Genomic DNA, 22,553 nt, shown 5'->3' on the forward strand with positions numbered 1-22,553 from the left:
TAATTTTCCATTCAAAAAGTCAAATGGCACTCCTTCCCTTCCAGGCCCTGCCGTGCGCCCAAACAGTGGTTTATGACCACATATGAAGTATCGGTGTACTCAGGAGAAATTGCCCAACAAATTTTAGGATCCACTTTATCCTGTTGCCCATGTGAAAATGAAAAAATTGATGCTAAAAGAAAATTTTTGTTGGAAGAATTAAAATGTCCATTTTTTCCTTCCACGTTGCTTTAGTTCCTGTGAAGCACCTGAAGGGTTAATAATCTTGTTGAATGTAGTTTTGAGTAGCTTGAGCGGTGCAGTTTTTAGAATGGTGTCACTGTTGGGTATTTTCTGCCATATAGACCCCTCAAAGTGACTTCAAATGTGAGGTGGTCCCTAAAAAAAATGGTTTTGTAAATTTTGTTGTAAAAATTAGAAATCGCTGGTCAACTTTTAACCCTAATAACTTCCTAACAAAAAAAAAATTTGCTTCCAAAATTGTGCTGATGTAAAGTAGACATGTGGGAAATGTTACTTAGTAACTATTTTGTGTCATATACCTCTCTGGTTTAACAGAATAAAAATTAAAAATTTGAAAATTGCGAAATTTTCAAAATTTTCACCAAATTTCCATTTTTTTCACAAATAAATGCAAAAATTATCGACCTAAATTTACCACTATCATGAAGCCCAATATGTCACGAAAAAACAATCTCAGAATCGCTAGGTTGCGTTGAAGCGTTCCTGAGTTATTACCTCATAAAGGGACACTGGTCAGAATTGCAAAAAATGGCCAGGTCATTAAGGTCAAATTAGCCTGGGTCATGAAGGGGTTAAGTATGGTACGCTGGAGACAGGATGATTCTACCTGTGAGAGGTGATGCCTGAAGATGGATGTGACTGTGTTTTGGGAGTGTTGGATGGGAGAATACTGAATGTTATACTGCTTCGGGGGGATCTCTGTGGAAAAAGGTTTTGGCTATCATTATACCCGTAATGGGTGCTCTGGTTGCCACTACTAAGAGGGGTAAGAGGAAAAAATGGTTAGCACTCGCCTTTTTGTGAAATGGTGCCAGTGAAAGGAACCCGAGGTCCCATAAGCATAAGTTCAGAGAAAATCACTGCACACGTACAAGAAAAATAATGCTTCAGGTGAGTATTTATTGCTGATAGGTGAAGCGACAATTTAAACGACGTTTCGGCCAATCATTGGCCTTTATCATATAGTCGCCTTTTCAAAAAACCATCATGGGAAAACAAGGTAAGTAGTGTCACCGCAGAAGTGTCTGCACCCTCCACTGCGCCACCTATGAATCAAGTCCATACCCCCTGGAGAGCCGTTTCTTCTTGAACCCACTGCATACACTGGGCATTGACTCTAAACTGGACCCAATAGGCTCTGTCCTATCATATTTTATTGCGGTGACACTACTTACCTGGTTTTCCCATGATGGTTTTTTGAAAAGGCGACTATATGATAAAGGCCAATGATTGGCCGAAACGTCATTTAAATTGTCGCTTCACCTATCAGCAATAAATACTCATCTGAAGCATTATTTTTCTTGTACGTGTGCAATGATTTTCTCTGAACTACTACTATGAGGGGGGCAGGAGCTGAATGTGGCTTGCGACCCTCTCTCAGAGCTGAAGGTGGCTCTGTAGGTCAGAAAGGTTGGGGACCACTGTTCTAGAGGGTTGCTATAGAATTTAGAGGGCACATAGTACCACACAGAAGGTTCAGTAATAGGGACACATACGGCAGAAGCGCCTCAGTATTGGGGTATCAACAGGATAATGAGTTGTAAAGGATGGGAATAGATGAGGACGGGGCTGGAAATGTGAGAAGTCAAAAGTGTCTTTGTTGTAATTTCTGCAGACGTGTCCTGGCTAGCAGACGTTTTCATACCGATCTGTGCCAGATGGAAAAGACGGAAAAGTGAACGATTCCATCAAAAAGAACATCAGCGGTAAGTCACCATCTATAACTGTGCTGTAATCACTTTTATGTTCTGTAGGACTGGTAACTACCACTGACCATATGGCGGTAATATCAATATTGGTCTTTATATAGAGATTATTTTCAGCAACAGAGCGGTCATCTGCTGAGGTTCTCCTCCACTATTAGGGTGCGTCATCCAGTTGTAATCAAGGTTACCCTCCCCCCCGAACCAAAACCCTAGCTACGCATTACATAGTGCGTTAAGGGTCAAAGTTGAAGTTTACTATATTTTTTGATAGAAGGCATATAAATAAATATAGATGTGCAGATAGATCAAGATAGAGGATTGATGTGAGAGAGGTAAGTTGGACATACACATAAGATCCAGAAGAGCAATGTGGTCAGCAGTCTTAAATTGGACATTCACGATAGCTGTCTTCCCCACCAATCAGTTGGCCAGTGCCCCCATACATATTAAGCCCATTGATATTGGTGGGTTCGGCTGATACTGAGCTAACGTATATGCGGGCTTTTAGCAATAGATAGATAGATAGATGGATGGATGGATGGGCGGACGGCTAGATAGATAGATATGGGATAGATATGGGATAGTTAGATATAGATAGATAAAGTAGATAGATATGGGATAGATAGATCTATAGATAGATAGATATGGGATAGATAGATAGATAGATAGATAGATATGGGATAGATAGTTAGATAGATAGAGAGATAGATAGATAGATAGAGAGATAGATAGATAGATAGATAGAGCATTTACCTGTCCACTCCTGGCTGAAGGAATAGTTTTCAAACTTTCCGCTCCGCGTTGTTACAGTCACATTATAAAGTCGCCCAGGTGTTAACGCACTAAAGGAACATTCGTGGATGGATTTGGAGAGTGTGAGTGGTGGGAGGATGTTACCATTATGGGATAAGGTTACTACATATGTATCTACATCTCCAAAAGCCTGTAGCCAGGAGATACGCAGGTAGTCACTCTGTCCATTGTTACTGACTGCAATCCCACTGACACTGGAGGGCACTGAAATAGAAATTGATGAAACACAATCACAGTTTTAGCTTTGGCTAAACAATAACAATACAAAACAATTACAATGTTAGAAAAATCATCTGTGGATTTATTCATCAGACTGTACTGTATCCATCCATGTACATCCATAACTCTGCACATAAAGTTCTACACTCGGCACCTTTTTAACAATGACTTCATTAGCTGCCTTATATATACATACTCCATCTGTACAGAATATGGATACTTAACAAAGCTGAAGTATCTATGTAATGATATAGTAGCTATTATAAAGTGTTGACTATTCGTATACCCATTACTAAGATTAATACACCAGATCTCTTGGTTAAGACATAATTATTTGCACGATATCAAAGTTTTTATGACAATTTAGTGTTATGTAGACCTTGCAGAATGGAATCTGCATTTGCTCACACTGATATCTTGGATCTAATTAGTGGTTAATATTAGTATTTACACCTACGCTATATGTATTTTTCTTCTGTAATACTATGGTAAATATAAAGACTTTTAATTATGGCCCCACAGTGTCATTGAGTATTACTGTATGATGAAGAAAGTCAATTTCTTGTGCCCTCTGCTGGCTGTATGGGGAACACTGCTTGTGTGCAGACTGCACGTTATCACTGCTGAGTATGATGCATTCACTTGTACAAGTCATTGTTTGAAAGTATTTCACTATGTTCCTTAAGTACAGGACATAATCGCTTAAGGAAGGAAACTGCTTGATTAAGTTCACATAAGCATCAACCTCTTAAATTTGCTGATCTTGGATAATTAAACTTCCATTCTTGCCTTAACGCTAATTTCCTGTACATAGCCTTTTTACTTAATCTGTATCCTTTCTCTTCCCCAAAGGTTTCCAGTACAGTTTGTCATTTTCATTTTTCTAGGATATGTTTTCTTAATCTACGTTCTCTTGTTCTCGCTAATTGGCATTTCCGCTTCGTGTGATTCCATTGCCTTTTGGCTCGTCCGTTTGCCACACTCTTATTCCTAAACTATGCTACGTTTTGGTGGAAACTTGAAAAACCTTTAAAAATGCGTGAAAGAGGTTTCTACTACTTGACTGCACCTCAATAGACAGTTAATTGCCCCAGTGTGCTGCATAAATGAAAAAGAATTCATACTTAACTGCAGCACAGGTGCCATTCATCTCCTCTCAGTCCTGTGTCCCCCTCCAGTCTCCTGATATAAACAATGACCAGGGCATCCAATCAGTCACCACTCATAAGCTACAGCCTTCATAATTGTGTCCAAGCGGAATATCAGTGTTTATTTCACTTGGACAAAGCTATGAAGGCTGCAGCAGTGGTCACCGATTGACTTTTGTTGTCAATTGGCATTGTCATGAGACATAAGGGAGGCACAGGGCTAAGATGAGAGTAGTGGCACGAGTGCAGGATTTTCAATTACCGTATTTTTCGGATTATAAGACGCTCTATGAAGTGCTCTAAAATTTCCTGGTAGACGGGTGCACTGACTTTGGTCTTGATAAAACACAGTGAACATACACCAGCAGATGACATGGCTCCCCAAACTATCACTGATTGTGGAAACTTCACACTAGACCTCAGGCAGCTTGGATTGTCTGTCTCTCCACTCTTCCGCCATACTCTGGGACCTTGATTTACAAATGAAATGCAAAATTAACTTTCATCTGAAAATAACACCTTGGACCACTGAGCAACAGGCCAGTTCTTTTTCTCCTTGTCCAGGTAAGACGCTTCTGACGTGGTCATAAGTGGCTTGAAACAAGGAATGCGACACTCCTAGCACATATCCTGGATTGGTCTGTGTGTGGTGGCCTTTGAAGCAATGACTCCAGCAGTTAGTAGTCCACTCCTTGTGAATCTCTCCCAAATTTTTAATGACCTTTCCTTAATAATCCTTTCGAAGCTGCGGTTATCCCGGTTGCTTGTGCACCTTTTTCTACCACACTTTTTCCGTCCACTCAACTTTCCATTAATATGCTTGGATACAGCACTCTATGAACAGCCAGCTTCTTTAGCAATGACCTTTTGTGGCATACCCTTCTTGTGGAGTGTGTCAATGACTGCCTTTTGGACATCTGTCAAGTCAGCAGTCTTCCCCATGATTGTGGAGCCTACTGAAACAGACTAAGGGACCTCTTTGAATGCTTAGGAAGCCTTTGCAGGTGTTTTTTGTTAATTATTCTAATTTACTGAGATAATGACTTTTGGGTTTTCATTGGCTGTACTGTAGGCCATAATCATCAATATTAACAGAAATAAACACATGAAATAGATCACTCTGTTTGTGATGACTTTATATAATATATGAGTTTCACTTTTTGTAATGAAGAACTGAAATAAATTAGCTTTTTGATTATATTCTAATTTAGTGAGAAGCACTTGTAAGTCCAACTATATTGTAAATTAAATAGTATAATAACAGTCAATACTGCTAGTAGTCTGAAAATAGCAATTCTAAGGTGCTATCTTATAATTTTCAAATAGGCCTTAATAATATTGTATAAAATTTCAAGGGACTGATAAGCAAATACCTAGAAGAATAAGGCTATGATGTCCATATTTCATCCATAGTGACATAATATCCCACAGTTACGTTTCGTTACCACAGTAATATGGCACATTACAAAAGAAGACATATGATCACAGCAAGAGGGGCTATCGGAACAAATATATCAGTGATGGTCAGAACGATTGTCCTGTTCATCTCTGTATTATTTACAATAATATATACTAAATTATAAAACATTACGTTATTATGATACAAGGGTACACATGGGGCATTATAAAGGGGCACAGGGCATAAGCATGTTATTAGTGTGGCTTGGGCCATTATTACTTTATAAGGGGATACTTAGGGTATTATTATTTTACAAGGGGGTATTTGCAGCATTACTTTACAAAGGGCACTCAGGGGATATAATACATGTCCTTACATAGAAGGTGGCTCATGACCATGTTTCAAAGATGAATGTGGCTCCGAAGGTAAGGAAGGTCAAAGACCACTAGCAAACTTTTATTTGACATTCCAGATATTCTTTTCCTACAATTTCAGTTTTGGACTATGATAAAACTGAAATGCTGTATAGACAAGCAGGTTTCATCTTACCTGTCCTGCCTTCAGCCAGAGATTGTCTAGAAGCAATGCCTCCGCTGAGTGTCGTTACCACCACTGAGTAGAGTCCTCCTGGCTTTAAGGAGTGGAACTGATATTTATTGGTGTCACTTGATACACTCTCATTCTTTATAACAATGTTTTCATGTATTAACAGAACTTGGAAAGAGTCCACATCTCCCCGACCTGTTGTCCACTCTGTATAGAGACTGGTTGATTTTCCTTGATTGACTAAATTTAAATTAGTGACCTGGAAGGGAACTGTAATGGAGACATATGAGAGATATATTCAAATGGATGGCTGTAATATAAGTACATTATATAATTATATGCCTAGAACAGAAAACATAAGATAACACACTAACGCAAATGCGAAATTCTAAGTTCATGTTCACATAATACATCCATGTTTCGATTAATTTCCATAATGAGCAGAAACAATCTAAAAGTACAGCACATCAACAGAATCCAACATCCCTTTGCAAAACCATTCCATGATGTAGTAGAATAAGTTGTCAAAAAATAGGCTGTGCCTTCTAAAAAGGGAACTTTCTGGTCCCTGGGCGTTACTATTGTCTACCAGCCCAGATAAATAAACCTTAGAACATTGTTCTGTCTGACTGATATGTTTTTAACCTGGCATGCCCTATGTTATCCTACGATTTTTACATATTATGATCTTTCTTCTCTTTGGTGCTGATTGGTAATAGATTCTTCTGCACACATAGACTGTCATTGTTCTCGGCAGCACATACCCTGCTTACACTAGACGATGTGCTGCTGACAACAATGATTCTTATGCTAGCTTAAACATCATTTCACCCTCATTCACGGTGTGATTGGCAACTTTTTCACACTGACTGAAAACAAGTGTTCCTACGAATGCTCGTACACAAAAACCAGCCAAAGTTAATTCACCCTTTATTACATTCACTCAGCTCAATCACACCAACACCACCCATTCCTACACAATCCTACACCCATTCAGAATACTGATAGGTACAGAAGAACACATTTTAGTAGCATTGATTGGCCCCTCCAGTTGACAACTTGTACTCATGACCCAGCCCTCTTGTAGTAATTTGGAAATAACCTAAATAGACCAAAAACTTTTTACCAATCAACCATCCAACACTTCTTCATAAAAGCGACAACCAAGTTTCCAAGCTCCTATTTATCTGTAGGCTACAAGAAATTTTACATAGCCTACTAACTCGCTAGATATCTGTTCTTGATCTCATCAGCCTAAATGGTGTTCCCTGCATTAAACAGAAGTTGCTCTCATTAAAGTTAAAGGCTAAATGTAACAACTCACTGCTCATTAACTTTGATCTTTCTTGTACGTTTAAAACTTCAAGACTACAGACAGCCATTACACATGCTGACTACTTTATATTGAGGAGCATTGCATCGCTTTACATTGATTTTCCTTAAACCTATTTTTCTGGGGTCTGTAAAGACGCATCTCACTACTTTGCTCCACTTCAGTATTTAGTATAATGTACAGTATATTACCCTATAAAATACTAGATAGAGCATTACTCACCGTCTACTTTGGCTTTACAATAATACAAGAATGTAGAAGTACGTATTAATGTTATCACCCTTTTCCTTCCTGCTACTCTTGAGCCAAGTCCCCTGAGTTTTCCTTCCCACCCTTCCTTTTTTGATAATTTTTAAGTAGATGTGTTGAAATTCGCATTGCAGATTTAGACCTTATCCCTTCGTCACTTGTATCAGTCAATGATATTAACAGTATGTGTCCCGATAAGTGAGGGTTCCATAAATCCTAACAAGGACCATGGTCAATGCAGAAAGTAGAAAGGGTGCATAATAGAGATACTGACTTTACCTGTTCTTCCATCCACAGCGGCCCAGTTGTTGAGTTCCCCACTGATACTTGTAATTTTGGCTGTATATTTTCTTCCAGGTACTAGGTCAGTAAAAGTAAATTCTTTAGCTTCTTTAGCAAGAACTTTATTAATAAGTATAAGATCCCTGTCCGCAAGTGAAACCACATAACTGTCCCATTCGGCAAGAGGTGTCACCCATGTGATGATGAATGAAGATTCATTGATGTGTTTAACCCTCAGTTGCTGGACAGATTGAGGAGCTACATCGAAAGACAAGAAAGATTATTATTCACACATACAGATTTATTTAATATTCATAGAATTTACTCTTTTATGTTACTTTGTATGTATCTCTTACAGTTTGCAAATGCAGCTGTTTAAGATTACTCCAAATGCTAACAATGATGTCCTCCAATGTGTAATGCAAGTTACATGTTCTGAAAATGGGATCTAGACTACAATCTGGCATCTGAAATTGCTCGGTTTCCACTAGTTATAAGCTATTGCGTGATGCTTGTTAAAGCCAACTATTAGAAAAATAAGTAAGAGCTAACCTGTTCTGCCTTTGCAGTATGCAGCGTTTTTCAATCCACCACTCTCCACCACGACAGCAACGTCATATTGCCTTCCAGGTATAAGTCCAACATCTTGAATGATGAACTCTCTAAAGTGTTCTTCTACACTGCTATTCAGCAAAATGATGGACTGGTTGTAGAGGACAATATGATATTGGTCCCAGTCACCAGCAGGTGGCACCCAGCTTACTTGGAGAGATTTTACTCCGTTGTTGACCGTTTTCAGATCTGTAACTTTCTCTGGAACTAGAAAATAAAAAGTCAAAACATAATATGTATTCCATCTTCTTTCAGTGCCAAAACAGAAGATATCACAAAAGCTTCTTGAATGAGGTATTAAAGTAGACCTCTAATTATATAAAGAGCCCATATCTACCACCATAGCGTTTTACAAGATGGTAATAAGTTTCTAAATATATCACTTTTAAAATATCTTTAACACCGTAAAAGAAAAAAAAGTTTTAAAGTAGCACTTGCAATATGTGGAGAGTCACATTGGGGCAGCCCTGTTCTCATCAGGAGTCATACAGTCTTGGCTTGATTGTTGTTCCAAAGGTCAGTAGCAGAAACTGTTGCATGCCATTTACACAGAATAGGCTAGTAAACCTTGCTTCACTGTGCGTGCCACTGGAGCTGGCTTGTAATGACAAATCTAGCATGTGAGACATCAATCGCGTCAGTAGGGCATGTGTCTACATGGCCTTTTTGGAGAACAAGGCCAACGCCATGAATTTTCACATAGTATGCACTTTTTAACTTTCCACCGTAAGGGATAATTTTTAGAATTTCCTCTAAAGGATTTCACAGTACCACTATAGCACTGCAATGGAACTATTCATTCACAACTCCTCTTTTAGGACATATTTTCTTGAAATGTCAACCATTTCACAGTGAGGTTCATGCTTTATAACAAAAATGAGTGGAAGTGGGACTTCATATTAGATGCAAAAGTCCTGTTCTAAACTAACAACAGTTTAGTCACCTTTGTGGACCATGCACCTGCTGTAGAGCCTGTAAGTTGAAGGTGCTTGGCCCATCTTCCTGGTATCCTGCTCTTAGTAATACCTGTCATAGACACAATCATCCTCCTCTGGTTTTCAGGTACCTCTAGATATGTAAAAAAAAAAAAGCCAATTGCTGCTTCTTTTTCTGATAAACATATTGAGGATTATGCTTTTGTGGATCATGGGACTGAGATAAGTTTTTTGGATGCTGCTGTAGCTAAAAACCAGGGGGGTTCCCTAATCTCCTTAGATGCTTCTATAAAGCTATCCTCCTTGCATAATTCTCTTAGTCAGATTGTTGAATTCCGTACTGCGGAGCCTGTGTCCCTCACCACTATTTGTCTTTACAGGAAGGAGATATCCTTCTTCATCTAACAGGTCCACCCTGCTGCAGTGGTTTTGGGTCTTCCATGGATTTGTGCTTGCAATCCTTTTATTGATTGGGAGGGAGGGGATATTGTTAGGTGGTTCTCAAGGTGTAAGTCTCACTGCATGCCCATGCTTTCCGGGGTGGTGGGATCCACCTCACGAGTCCCTTGGTACTTGGCAGAGTTTCCACCTGTGTTTTCTGAGGAGGCCACGTGGAGGCTGCCCCCACATAGAACTTATGATTGCTCCATCCAACTTAATATTGGGGTGAAATTGCCTAAGGGTAGAATTTTTAATTTGTCACAACCTGAGAGGCTCGTCAAAAAAGATTATGTTAAGGAGAATTTGACTAATGGGTTTATTCACCCCTACAAATCTCCTGTGGGAGCAGGAATTTCTGTAGTTTCCATAAAGGATGGGGGTTTGCACCCTCGTATTGATTAACAGGAGCTTAATCTTATTACTCTACATTACCAATACCCCCTTCCACTTATTCCTAATTGGGGATAATGGGTCCAATAAGCTGGATTTCAGGGGAGTCTATAACCTTTTCCGCATCAAAAGGGGAGATGACTGGAAAATGGCCTTTAATACCCCGGAAGGCCACTATGAATATTGTGTCATGCCCTTTGGACTTTGTAACGCCCAAGTTGTATTTCAGGCACTGGTCAATTATGTTTTTCAGGATCTCCTAGGTATCTGTGTCAATGTTTGCATTGATGATATCCTCATATTTTCCAAGGACCTCGCGACACATAGGGCCCATGTACGCGTCATTCTGAAGGGATTAGAGGATCATTACTTTTATGTCAAACTAGATAAATGTGTATTTGAAGTGTAAGAGTTGAGATTGCTGAGGGTTATCCTGTCCCCCGGGGCAGTTCGGATGGACCCCGCGAAGTTAAAGGTAAAGTTTAACCACGTTTCTTGGGTTTTCCTTCTTATTACAGGAGGTTTGTCAGGGGGTTTTCCAAGATGGTGAAACCCCTTACTGATCTTACTCATAAAGGGGCAGTTTCTAACTGGGATCTTGCTGCTATTAAGACATTTAACTCTCTCAAGAAGGCCTTTTCCTCCTCTCTATTTCTGGCTCAGCCAGATGTTGATAGGCCTTTTGTGGTGCAGGAGGATACCTCTGAGGTAAGGATGAAGGTGGTGCTCTCCCAGGGACCTTCTCCCCTAACTAATTTGAGACCACGAGCCTTTTTGCATGTTTAATGCATCGCATGTTTGCTATCCTGAGATTTGAGCTGGATATTTTAAGCCTACTTCTAATGCAGTTCAGTGCTGTTTGTTCAGTTCCTTTGCATAGGTGTATGGTGGTGAGTGCTTCCTGGTTCACCTCTGGTTGCTTCTAGTAGTTGCTAATGGTCGTTATTTGTTCTTATTTATTAGCTATTGTCCTGGAGTTTCCCTTTGGTTTTCATTTAAGTTTTTTGCTAGCTTTGAATTTAATCTTGTACCTGACTCCACATCGTCCGTGTCACCAGATGCCAACTATCCTGAGCCAATCTAGGAAGCGCTCTGTAAAGCCCCCCACTCCTTTGGGAGTGAGTGAATAATATTGTGGCCCTTAAGGATTGCTTAGCAGTGGTGTCTTGCGCAAAATAGCTATTCCTGTGCATAACACCTCCCACTTATCTTGGCATCAACAATATATGTTTGACTGAAGTGGAAAGGATTTGTAAGAAGAGGGATCATTTACTGTGCCCGCTCCAAAATCAGCAGATTCTGGCTATTTTACACAGCTGACACCTGTCAGTCATTTGTATGAATGGAGCTAGTATAACATTGTAGATGCTGTGGTGAACAGCATTCATTGCATCTATCTAAGTGGTTAGAAGTGGAGGAACCCTGTCACCCCAATTGGGTCCCCATATTTAGATAATTGTAATCATTAAGTAGCTGTATATCCCAGTCAACACCATAGTTCAGATCATCATTGGTCCCTACAATCAAATTTGCCTTAATGCAGTCATAAACTTCTAGCAGCAAATAGCAAAAGAAGAGAAATCACTAATTAGCTTTTGACCGATATAGTGTCATTGGCATCTTTTAAAGCTGGCTGTTCATGTCTCCCAACAGCTTCCTCTTATATTAATTGCTGTATATCTTAGAAACTGGTTAGAAAAAATAATCTACTATCTAGTATATCAGTAATGATGGCAATTTTTGGTAACACAAGAATGACATATGCTGTCTCGTATACTCTTTAGCCAAACAACACCACTAGTAAATACGTACCAGTCCTGCCATTCGCCATTTTGTCCGCACTTAGTTCCCCAGAGATAGAAGTGACAACAACCTGATATAGACGCCCTGGTGTTAGATCATTAAAGGTGACTTCAGTGGAAGCAGAATTCAGAGTTCGGCTCTGCTTGATAGATCCTTTCCAAGATAGGGTAATATTGTAGGAATCCAGCTTGCCTCGAGGTGTTTTCCAGCGAACCTTTAGTTTTGTAGAACTTCCTTCATTCAGCACAGATAGATCAGGCACTTCAGCAGGAGCTAGTCAATGACAAACAACAAATGGGTATGATGAAGTGACCAAGATGACCAATTGCCCCAGATGCTGGTGATAAGGTCAAGTGAAATTTCTCTGTCCTTACCCGTCCTTGCTAAGTTAGAGTTCCAGTTTTGCAGGCCGGCAGCATCAGTTATCACCATGATATTATAGGTGTATCCAGGTAGGAGTTCAGTAAATGTGTGTGTAGTTATTTGTTTAGCAAGATTAACTTTACTAATTATCTTTTGCTGATATAATAAAATAACCATGTAATATTCTATATTGCCAGAACCAGGAATCCATGATACATGAATACTGTCTGATTTACTACTAACATCAATACTCTTCACAGGCATTGGAACTATAAAAAAAGAAAAATGTATAGTTATTATAAAATATATATTGTGGAAAATAATGCATACTACAACACTTTGGCCCTGATTGAGCTATGCAATTTCATCAGAATTCTGACGTATATTGATTTGAAAATGTTGCCACTTTGGTGTTTTCACGTCAGTTTGCCCCAGCTCCACCAAAATTGACTGAGCGTCATAGACCTGGCACCACAGCTCGGCTAACGCATGATGGGCTGTGGCATCCACTATGCCAGAAATGGTGCTCCAGTCAGAGACTGAAGTAAGATTTCTGCCGTGAAGTACAGAGGTTAACACCACTTGTAAGATACTCCTGATTCATGAATCAAGAGCGTCTGACTCCACTATGTCCCCTCATCAATTCGGGGACGTTATTTCTAACATGCAGATATTAATAGTGGAAATATTACAGCTATTTTGACAAATTGGGAATCATGAAGAAGGCAGACAGGCTGTGAGATAAAACATGCCGATAACTGGTTAAAGAGCAAACATTGAACTGTGGTTTATTGCTAAAATTACAGTTACATGAGGAGATATAGTATAATAATGCACAGTGGTTTATTTTCTATTACCTGTGGAACCATTGATAGCAATGGAGGAGCTGCTCTTGCTACCAGAGATAGCGGTTATGGTGATGCCATATTCTGTGCCTGGATTCAGGGATGTAAACACAGCTTCTTTTTGGGGGACATTTCCAGGGATGTTATATTTTTGTAGACTTTCCCCTTTGTTACTTAGTAATTTCAATTCATAATGATCTACCCATCCTGGAGATGGGGTCCAGGAAACCTGCAAACTTGAGGATGTGACAGTATTCCTTCTTACTGCAAACTGAGAAGGTGCAAGAGGATCTGAAAAAAATAGCCAAGATATACAACATAAGTATTCAATGTGCATAGGTGGGCTTTATATGTGTGGCTGGAGTTCAGGTTCTCTCATTTTACTTTTTGGATTCCGCTCACATTGTTTTTATTCAATTATGTATGAATTCCAAATTAGCACTAGTATACATCTCAGTGGGATCCATCGGAACTTGTTGGGATCGATTTGTAACTGGATCCATCATACCGGTCAAATCTCTATGAAATTTTGAAGCCATAAGTGAGCAGCGCCTTGGTCCATGCTGCATTTTTGCAAGTAACCAATTTAACAATAATAATGTACCATATGAACAAATCCTTTTTTTCAGGAGCCCCGTTTATGCCCTGGATGAATAGCTTGTATTTACTAGTGGAGTGTTTAGATCAATCACAACATAGTCATAGAAAATTACGCTGCTTAGATTAAAATGGAAACAGTTTAGTGCTTATTCCCAACTATCAAAACACAATTTAATTGCGAGTGATTTAGGACCATAAATACGATTTTTCCATTCCCTGTCATATCTTTTTGACCACTGTTTAATAACAAAAGACCATTTAATTAGTTGTGTTCTATTAAAAGATAGGAAGGAGTGGCAGGAAGTCGAGCAAATTTCCTGTCAAGGTTCTGAAACCTCGGTCCCTTTGTGTGGTACTAAACTAATATTTTTTTAATTTCATTGCAACATTGCCAGTTAAAAAAAATATTTTTCTTTAGCTCAGAAAGTGCATCCGATTCCTAATATTACCTGACGAGAGCTGGAATATTTAGTATGAAGTCTCAATAGCGTTTTATAACCTCTAACTTTCGACCCCAGAATTGACCTCTTTCTTTCTGCATCATTTTATAGCCATGGTTGAAGTTGAACGCTATAATAATACATTATGGTTTTATTATATGCATTAAAGGACTTCTAATGATCCTATCATTTACATTTACACATCCGCGATGCTTGTATTAACCACAGCGTAATCTGCATCTGCACAGAAGTGGTTTGTCTTTTATTTTCATCTCCTTCACATGTCACACTTTTCCAAGCAATGTTATATTGCAAGAATGGAAGACACATAGGAGTGTACATACGAGAACTCTTGTCAGCTGCAGATTCTGATATATACTAATGAGCCAGTGACACTGAACATCCTCTTTGTATTTTTTATAAGCTAACTAAAGGGGTTACATAAGATTAAAAAAATGTTGAAACCTTGGCAATTGCATTTATTGCGATAACATGACCAGTTAATAGATATTACTAGTTATTACTCTTAAAATCATGGCTCTTCCAAGAACCCTTACTTGAGCGACCTTCTGAAAAAGTCCTTTTTTGCCGAACAGCTTGCATCAAGAGAAATGTTCTGTTTCCTAAAACATAATAAATTCCTAAAGTCTTAGTACTTTGAACACTGTGTCTTTGGAATTGAACCACAGAAGGAGTTGAACATGGTTTGCGTGCCTAGAAGGTGAAGTTTAAAAATCAGACTTTATCTAATCTATCTGGCCCAGAAAACAAAACACTTAGTCCCTTTAACATCCGCTAGAACAAAGGAACAATGAGGTTGGGAAGTGCCTGGGCTGAGAGAGTCCTGTCTGGAAACAAACACTTAAGCCATTTACATTGTTACAAGAATTCTTTGTTGGCAACCTGCCACCAATGCAATATTATGCATCGCCCTATAGGAATCTCACTGCCATGCTGGATCTGTTACCAACCTATGGCCATACATAAAACCGCCCTCATACCAAATACAGATCTACTTGTACAATTTAATGATATGTGATATTTATCTTCTTGTTCAAACTTCTACATGCTACATTTCTATATCATTCACTGAAGCCCACCCTATCACACTTACACCAGGACTAATGTCTCCTTCAATGTTCACTTGTGAGATCACTAAGGTCAAGTGCACTAGTCTATTGGCAGATACGGATAATAACTTCCTCTCTGCCATTCTTAAAGTGAACTTCCACCTTTGTTTTAATCCAATTGTGTTGATAAATCTTTGTTCATTTCTTCACGCACACACGCGCACACACACATAGACACCACTACATACCACATACAGACATATAATATATTTATAATACAATAGTATATATTTATATACCGTATATATGGTATTGTGCAAAACTTTTAGGCAGATATGGAAATGATGTATGCATATTGCACAGTATGAATGCTATAAACTTATCCCATCCCTAACCCCACCTCTTAAACCTATCACTAACGTCCGGTACCTTCCCTTTTGCTTTCAAACATGACACAATCACGCCTATCCTTAAAAAGCCAACCCTCGACCCAACTGCTATGTCCAGCTATCGCCCAATATCGTTGCTCCCATTCGGTTCCAAACTCCTGGAACAGCATGTCCACGCTGAACTTTCCTCCCACCTATCATCTAACTTGCTCTTTGACAATCTACAATATGGTTTCCGCCCCCATCACTTCACTGAGACAGCCCTGACGAAAATTACTAACGACCTACTTACAGCCAAATCAAATGGACAATACTCTATACTCCTGCTTCTAGACCTGTCCTCTGCATTCGACACAGTTGACCACTGCCTCCTACTACAGGTCCTCTCTTCCTTTGGCATTAAAGGCCTTGCCCTATCCTGGATCTCCTCATACCTTTCCAACTGCACATTTAGCGTCTCCCACTCCCACACCACCTCCTCATCCCACCCTCTCTCTGTTGGAGTCCCCCAAGGCTCTGTTTTAGGACCCCTACTCTTCTCAATCTATACACTTGGTCTGGGGCAACTCATAAAGTCCCACGGATTCCACTACCACCTTTATGCTGATGACACTCAGATCTACCTCTCTGGCCCAGACGTCACCTCTCTGCTGTCCAAAATCCCAGAGTGTCTATCAGCCATATTCTCCTTCTTCTCCTCTCGCTTCCTCAAGCTCAATGTGGACAAATCTGAACTCATCATCTTTCCTCCATCTCACAGATCTTCCTTACCTGACCTTGCTATAACTATTAATGACATCACACTTTCCCCAGTACCGGAAGTCGGCTGCCTCTCAGTAACCTTTGACTCTGCCCTGTCCTTCAAACCGCATATCCAAGCTCTTTCTACCTCCTGTCGCCTCCAGCTCAAACATATTTCCAGAATCCGTCCTTTCCTCAACCCTCAATCTACTAAAATGCTTGTGCATGCCCTCATCATCTCCCGCCTTGACTACTGCAACATCCTTTTCTGTGGTTTCCCTACTAACACCCTCACACCTCTCCAGTCCATCCTTAATTCTGCCGCCCGACTAATTCATCTCTCTCCTTGCTACTCCTCCGCTTCTCCCCTCTGAAAATCTCTTCACTGGCTCCCATTTCCTCAGCATATCCAGTTCAAATTACTAATACTGACCTACAAGGCCATCTATAACCTGTCTCCCCCATATGTCTCTGAACTAATCTCCCGATACCTTCCCTCACGTAATCTCCGGTCCTCCCAAGACCTCCTTCTCTCCTCCACACTTATTCGCTCCTCACCCAACCGCCTCCAAGACTTCTCCGGAATAGCCACTATTCTCTGGAATTCTTTGCCCCAACAAGTGCGACTATCAACCACATTTGGATCCTTCAGACGGAACCTGAAAACCCACCTCTTCAAGAAAGCCTACAGCCTGCAATGACCCCGCTACCTCTTTCTCTCTCACCACTACCGGTGATATCACCTCAACCAACACCGGAACTGCTGCAACCCACCAACCTACTGTCTCCTTCCCCACCATCCTGTAGCATGTAAGCCCGAAAGGGCAGGGTCCTCTCTCCCCTCTGTATCAGTCTGTCATTCTTAGTTTGTTTACTGTAAGTGATATCTGTAATTTGTATGTAACCCCTTCTCATGTACAGCACCATGGAATCAATGGCGCTATATAAATAAATAATAATAATAAAATAAGCGATAATAGTTTATATTTATCAATTAAGAAAATGCAAATTGAATGAAAAAATCTAAATCAAATCATTACTTGGTGAGACCACCCTTAAAGTGATTGTCCAAACATCCTGGAGAAATAACCACAGATCTTCTATAGACACAGGCCTGTGCAAATCCTTCTGTCTCTTCATCTAATTCCAGACAGTTTGTTTTATGTTGAGATTAGGGCTCTGTTGAGGACATATCATTACTTCCAGAACCCATTGTTTTTCTTGAAGCTGAAGACACTTTTTAATGACATTGGTTGCGTGTTTTGGGTCATGGCCCTGCTGCAGAATAAATTTAGAGCCAATAAGACTCTTTTCTGATAGTGTTGCATGATGGATAAAGTATCTGCCTATATTTCTCGGCAATGATCACAACAAGAAATAGGCAACGTTGAGGGCCAAAGATGCAGTCATTGAAACCTATTGCAGCAGATGAAAGATACATCATACTTGCTTCCCTTCAAAACTGAAAGATACACCATCAACTCAGAACTAGAAGCAATCAGGCTTCTAGTGGCTGGACCGTCATTGTAAATACATCATTGAAAATACAAACCTATGCTTTGTATCTCCCCCACCTCATTGTAGATTGTAAGCTCCCACAAGCAGGGTCGTCTTATTTCGCTTTAATTATTGTATTGTTAACGTTGTTACTTATGACTGTTGTGTTTGAAACTGTTCAACTGTAAAGCGCTGCGGAATATGTTGGCGCTATATAAATAAAGATTATTATTATTATTATTATCAGTGAGACTCATCTACTGTTTGGAGAAGTCTGGCCACAAGGAAGAATTGCAGCCAAAAACCATTCGTTTGGCATGGAAACAAGACCAAGTGACTCAACTATACTTTAACATATAGGAACTGGGGTGCAGAAAAATGGCAGCAGATGCTCTGGACTAATGAATCAAAATGAGAATATTTGGCTGTAACAAAAGGCAGTTTAGTCACCAAAGGGCTGGAGAGTGGTTCAATCAGTGTCTGCAGACAATCGCGAAGCATAGTTGAGGTTCCTTGCAAGTTTGGGACTGCGTTTCAGTTGATGGAGTTACATCAAGATTACTACGGTTCTTAATGCTGAGAAGTACAGGCATATACCGTACTTCTCCATCATGCAATACCATCAGAGGATATCGAACTCAAATTTTTTTCTGCAACAGGACATTGACTCCAAATGTACAGCCAACGTCAATATCTTCAGTGTAGAGATGCAGAGGAGATGTGGAAGTGATGATATGGCCACAATAAAGACCTGATCATTGAGCCTGTGTGGAATTATATGAACAGATTGAAAGAATTGCTCATGAATACGTTCACAGAAGAGGTCAGTGGTTAGTTTTTCAAGATGTTTAGGACAACTTCCCAAAGGGTGGTCACACCAAACATTGAAAAGATTTAGATTTCTCTTTTGTGCATTCACATTATATTTTGTTAATTGATACAAATAAATTATTAACACCTCTATTTTTTAAAGTGTTCTTACTTTGTGACATTTGTCTGTAGTTAGTTCTCTAAGATGTTTGGAAAAATCCCCTTCTGAGTTCCTACAAAAATTGCATGCAAGTGTATTTAGAAGAATTGATGCTTTGATGCAGTTTTGAAGACAAAGGGTGGCTAAACCATATATTGAACTGATTTAGATTAGATTTAGATGTCCATTTATTTAGCATTTTGTTAAGTGATAAAATATTAACAACTCTATTTTGGAAATCTTTCTTATTTCACAGGCCTTTTTCTACCACTGCCTATGAAAAATGGTCTGGAAATGTTATCTCTGATTGCACAAAGATATATATAATGAAATATATAATATATTATAAAAGCAATTCTTAAACTACTTATTACACATTCACAACAAATCCTTGTATCTATGAAAACCATATTCATTACATTAAATTGCACTTTCAACAAAATTAATTATGTTTTTAGGTCCAAACTTCTGCTTGTACCCATTATCACAGATAAATCAATGTAAAGGTTGACACAATAGGTTGACTATAAGAGATCCTGGCAATTTCCTGATGATGTTGGCAGAAGTTAACAAATCTGCATTTTCTCTGCAGATAGCTTGAAACATTCCCCTGTAGAAAATGGAAACAATGAACCAACTATCTTTGAATGCAAGGAAGAGTTGGGTCCCTTCGAGGAAGAATTGCTTTTTGCAGCGTGCCTTTTCTTGAGCAAGGCCATTTATGCATGTCCATATGCCCCAATAAGTTGTATAAAACTGATAATTACTACTTTCAAGGTTGTTGGGAGAAAAACAAGGGATGTAAGGCTGTATTGTAGAAAAAAATAAATGTGACCAAAAGCTTGCATTTTGTCCATACATGCACATATCATGAAGACATCAACAGATCATGGCAGCCTATGGGGCTAAGTGCTTTAGAAGATTAAAGGCTGCATAATTTATTTTTGGCAATAACAAAAAACTGACGTGCACTTCCAAATCAGAAAACTGGTAAACTAGTGTGTACAGGTGCGAAAGAGGAGTAGCTATCTCTATATATAACAAACAAATTAATTTGCACTCTGTAGTACTAAAGCATGCAAATATGAAATATATGAAATATGAATAGCATTACTGCCATAGATAGTAAGAAAAAATGGAGATACTTAGCACATCATTTGTCCAATTCATGCAAGCCCAGTAGCCAATGACAAAGTGATAACCGGTTTGCTGGGAACCTACGTATCTAGTGTGAATACCAATCTCAGGCTAAAGCCTGAATGTATGGGTAAGTAAGATCCTGCTGCAATTCAGGCTTTAGCCTAAGAGAGGTATTCACACTAGACACGTAGATTCCAAGCAAACCGGAGTTCGCCTTGTCGTTGGCTGCTGGGCTTGCATGAATTGGCCAAATTATGTGCTAAGTATCTCCAATTTTTCTTCTCATCTACTGTATAGCAGTAATGCTGTTCATATTTCATATAGTTCATAGTTACATGCTTTAGCACTACAGAGTGCTACTTCATTTGTTTGTTAATTTATTTTTTGGTGTCAGCTTCTGTAGATAAAGGGCAGCAAATATGTTATCCTCTGTAGGTTATACTTAATCCTCATCCTAACATCATAGCTGATAGAGTGTATATAGTGATGATAATTATGTTCTCTCATGGAATTTTAGTAGGAATTACATTTTCTGCAGTTTATTAGTCTAAATTTAAGGCTGTGTGCCCACGTTGCGTTTTTTAAGCGTTTCCGCAGCGCTTTTAGATGCGCGTTTCTACCGCGGAAGCGCTTAAGAAAAGCATCCCATGTAATCATAATGGAATCCACACATGTTGAGCTAATGGTTCCTCTTTTTCCGCTGCGGAAACGCTAAGCGGAAAAAAACGCAGCATGTTCATTAATTTTGCATACATTCAATTGTATTGCAAAAACGCATAGGAAAACGCATGCGAAAATGCTTAACAAAAGCATCAAAAACGCTTACAAAAGCACTTCATAAAACGCATGCGTTTTCTCGGGAAGAGGGTGTGCGTTTCTGCTTAGGAATATTCTGCATGAAAAACGCTACGTGGGCGCATAACCTTAAAGAGAATTCTAATCAACACTGTACTCTAAAGAAAACTGTATTGATTAACTAAAGACCTAAAAAATTTCTTCAGCAAAACAAATCTCACAATTTTGACTTATTAAGTTATATTTTTGTTGTCTAAATCTTGTGGTCCTTTTCTTTATGTTTCATAGTTTCAGAGTTTTTAAGGTTGAAGGTAGACATATGTCCATCAAGTTCAACCTACAGTATATACTAACCTGTTGATCCAGAGGAAGGCAAGATGTACATGAGGCAGACGCTAATGGCCCCATATTAGGAGACAAATTCCTTTCTGACTCCACATATGGCAATCAGACTAGTCCCTGGATTTAGGGAATCTTGCATTTAACTGTATTTATATCTGTATCCCCTTGTTGTCTATTTATGAGAAATCTACAGGATATGCCATAAGTGTGTAGTAGATGTGGATCCCACTAATGGGACCTGCATGTACCTTGAGAACAGGGTCATGAAGAGCTCTGCTATCAGTGTAGGGGATGCACAGAATTTCCATTAATTTTATTGGCAATTCAGACCATATCTTTAATGAAAATAACATGAGACAGAGCTCTGTTCTTGTGGTAGATGCAGATTCCTTTGGTGCAACTAACATACATATACTATAGATTTCCTGCATATTCTTTGGATAAACCATCAAATATTAAATAGGAATACCCCTGTAACTCTGCATGAATAGTAAGATGTGTGTTAGTCAAAAGCACAATGACTGATTACTCATCCATATATTGGCATGGATGAACACGGTATGGATAAAGTGTGAATGGTGCATTGGTATAGACTACATATACTAGTAAAAGGCAATTAAACTTCCCTACTGTATAAAAGACGTACCAGGCTTCAATCTCTAACGTAAAACACATCACAAACACATTGTTCAAAAACTAACAAGCTTGTACAGGTATAACAGAGTTTGTCATTTCATGTGCTGTCTCAGAGAAAGTTATTATGGAGCCCAAAATAAACTGCTGAATAACAAATTCAGTGAAAAAGAGAGCAATGCTCACCGGTACTGCAAGCTCCAGATAGCAGCTACTTTGTAGGACATAGAGAGAAACACCCATCCACAGATCTTAAAACACTCCCCAAGGCAGGTAGTAAATGAAACACAGGTAGGGGTGCTCAGCTCATAGTGAGAATCATGTTGTAATTCAGGTAAGGAAAAATAGCAGCACTCAATACCAAATAAAGTGCTCACCTTTTATTGAAGCATGAAATTGCTAACCTGGGCAAACGAAACCCAGTTGGCCAATGCCATTTCGCTTGAAGACATGCTTTCTCAAGGTCTCATCATGGTCAGAACTTCATTTGGTATTCAGTGCCGCTATTTTTTTTTCTACCTAGAAAATAACAAATTCAGCTTTTCTCCGTTTGTAAGGCCGGTTTCACATTAGCGCTTTTTAAGCGCACGCACGGCCGGGGGTAGCTCC

The 22,553-nt window shown here is 39.3% G+C and overlaps 1 protein-coding gene across 2 annotated transcripts in view; it reads right to left on the reverse strand.

Moving 5' to 3' along the window:
• The window catches only part of PTPRB (protein tyrosine phosphatase receptor type B), a 173,366-nt gene that overhangs the window by 69,479 nt on the left and 81,334 nt on the right, over positions 1-22,553 (reverse strand). For both annotated transcript variants that reach the window (XM_073555525.1, XM_073555526.1), the window contains 7 exons: positions 13,340-13,618; positions 12,494-12,751; positions 12,129-12,392; positions 8,491-8,757; positions 7,936-8,196; positions 6,078-6,344; positions 2,703-2,966 (listed from right to left, as the gene is read on the reverse strand). In XM_073555525.1, coding sequence (XP_073411626.1) covers positions 2,703-2,966; positions 6,078-6,344; positions 7,936-8,196; positions 8,491-8,757; positions 12,129-12,392; positions 12,494-12,751; positions 13,340-13,618 — 1,860 coding nt within the window. The remainder of the gene's footprint in view (positions 1-2,702; positions 2,967-6,077; positions 6,345-7,935; positions 8,197-8,490; positions 8,758-12,128; positions 12,393-12,493; positions 12,752-13,339; positions 13,619-22,553) is intronic.

Source organism: Dendrobates tinctorius, unplaced genomic scaffold (assembly GCF_039654945.1).
Source record: "Dendrobates tinctorius isolate UK_male_01 unplaced genomic scaffold, ASM3965494v1 ptg000224l, whole genome shotgun sequence".
Taxonomy (NCBI): Eukaryota; Metazoa; Chordata; class Amphibia; order Anura; family Dendrobatidae; genus Dendrobates; species Dendrobates tinctorius.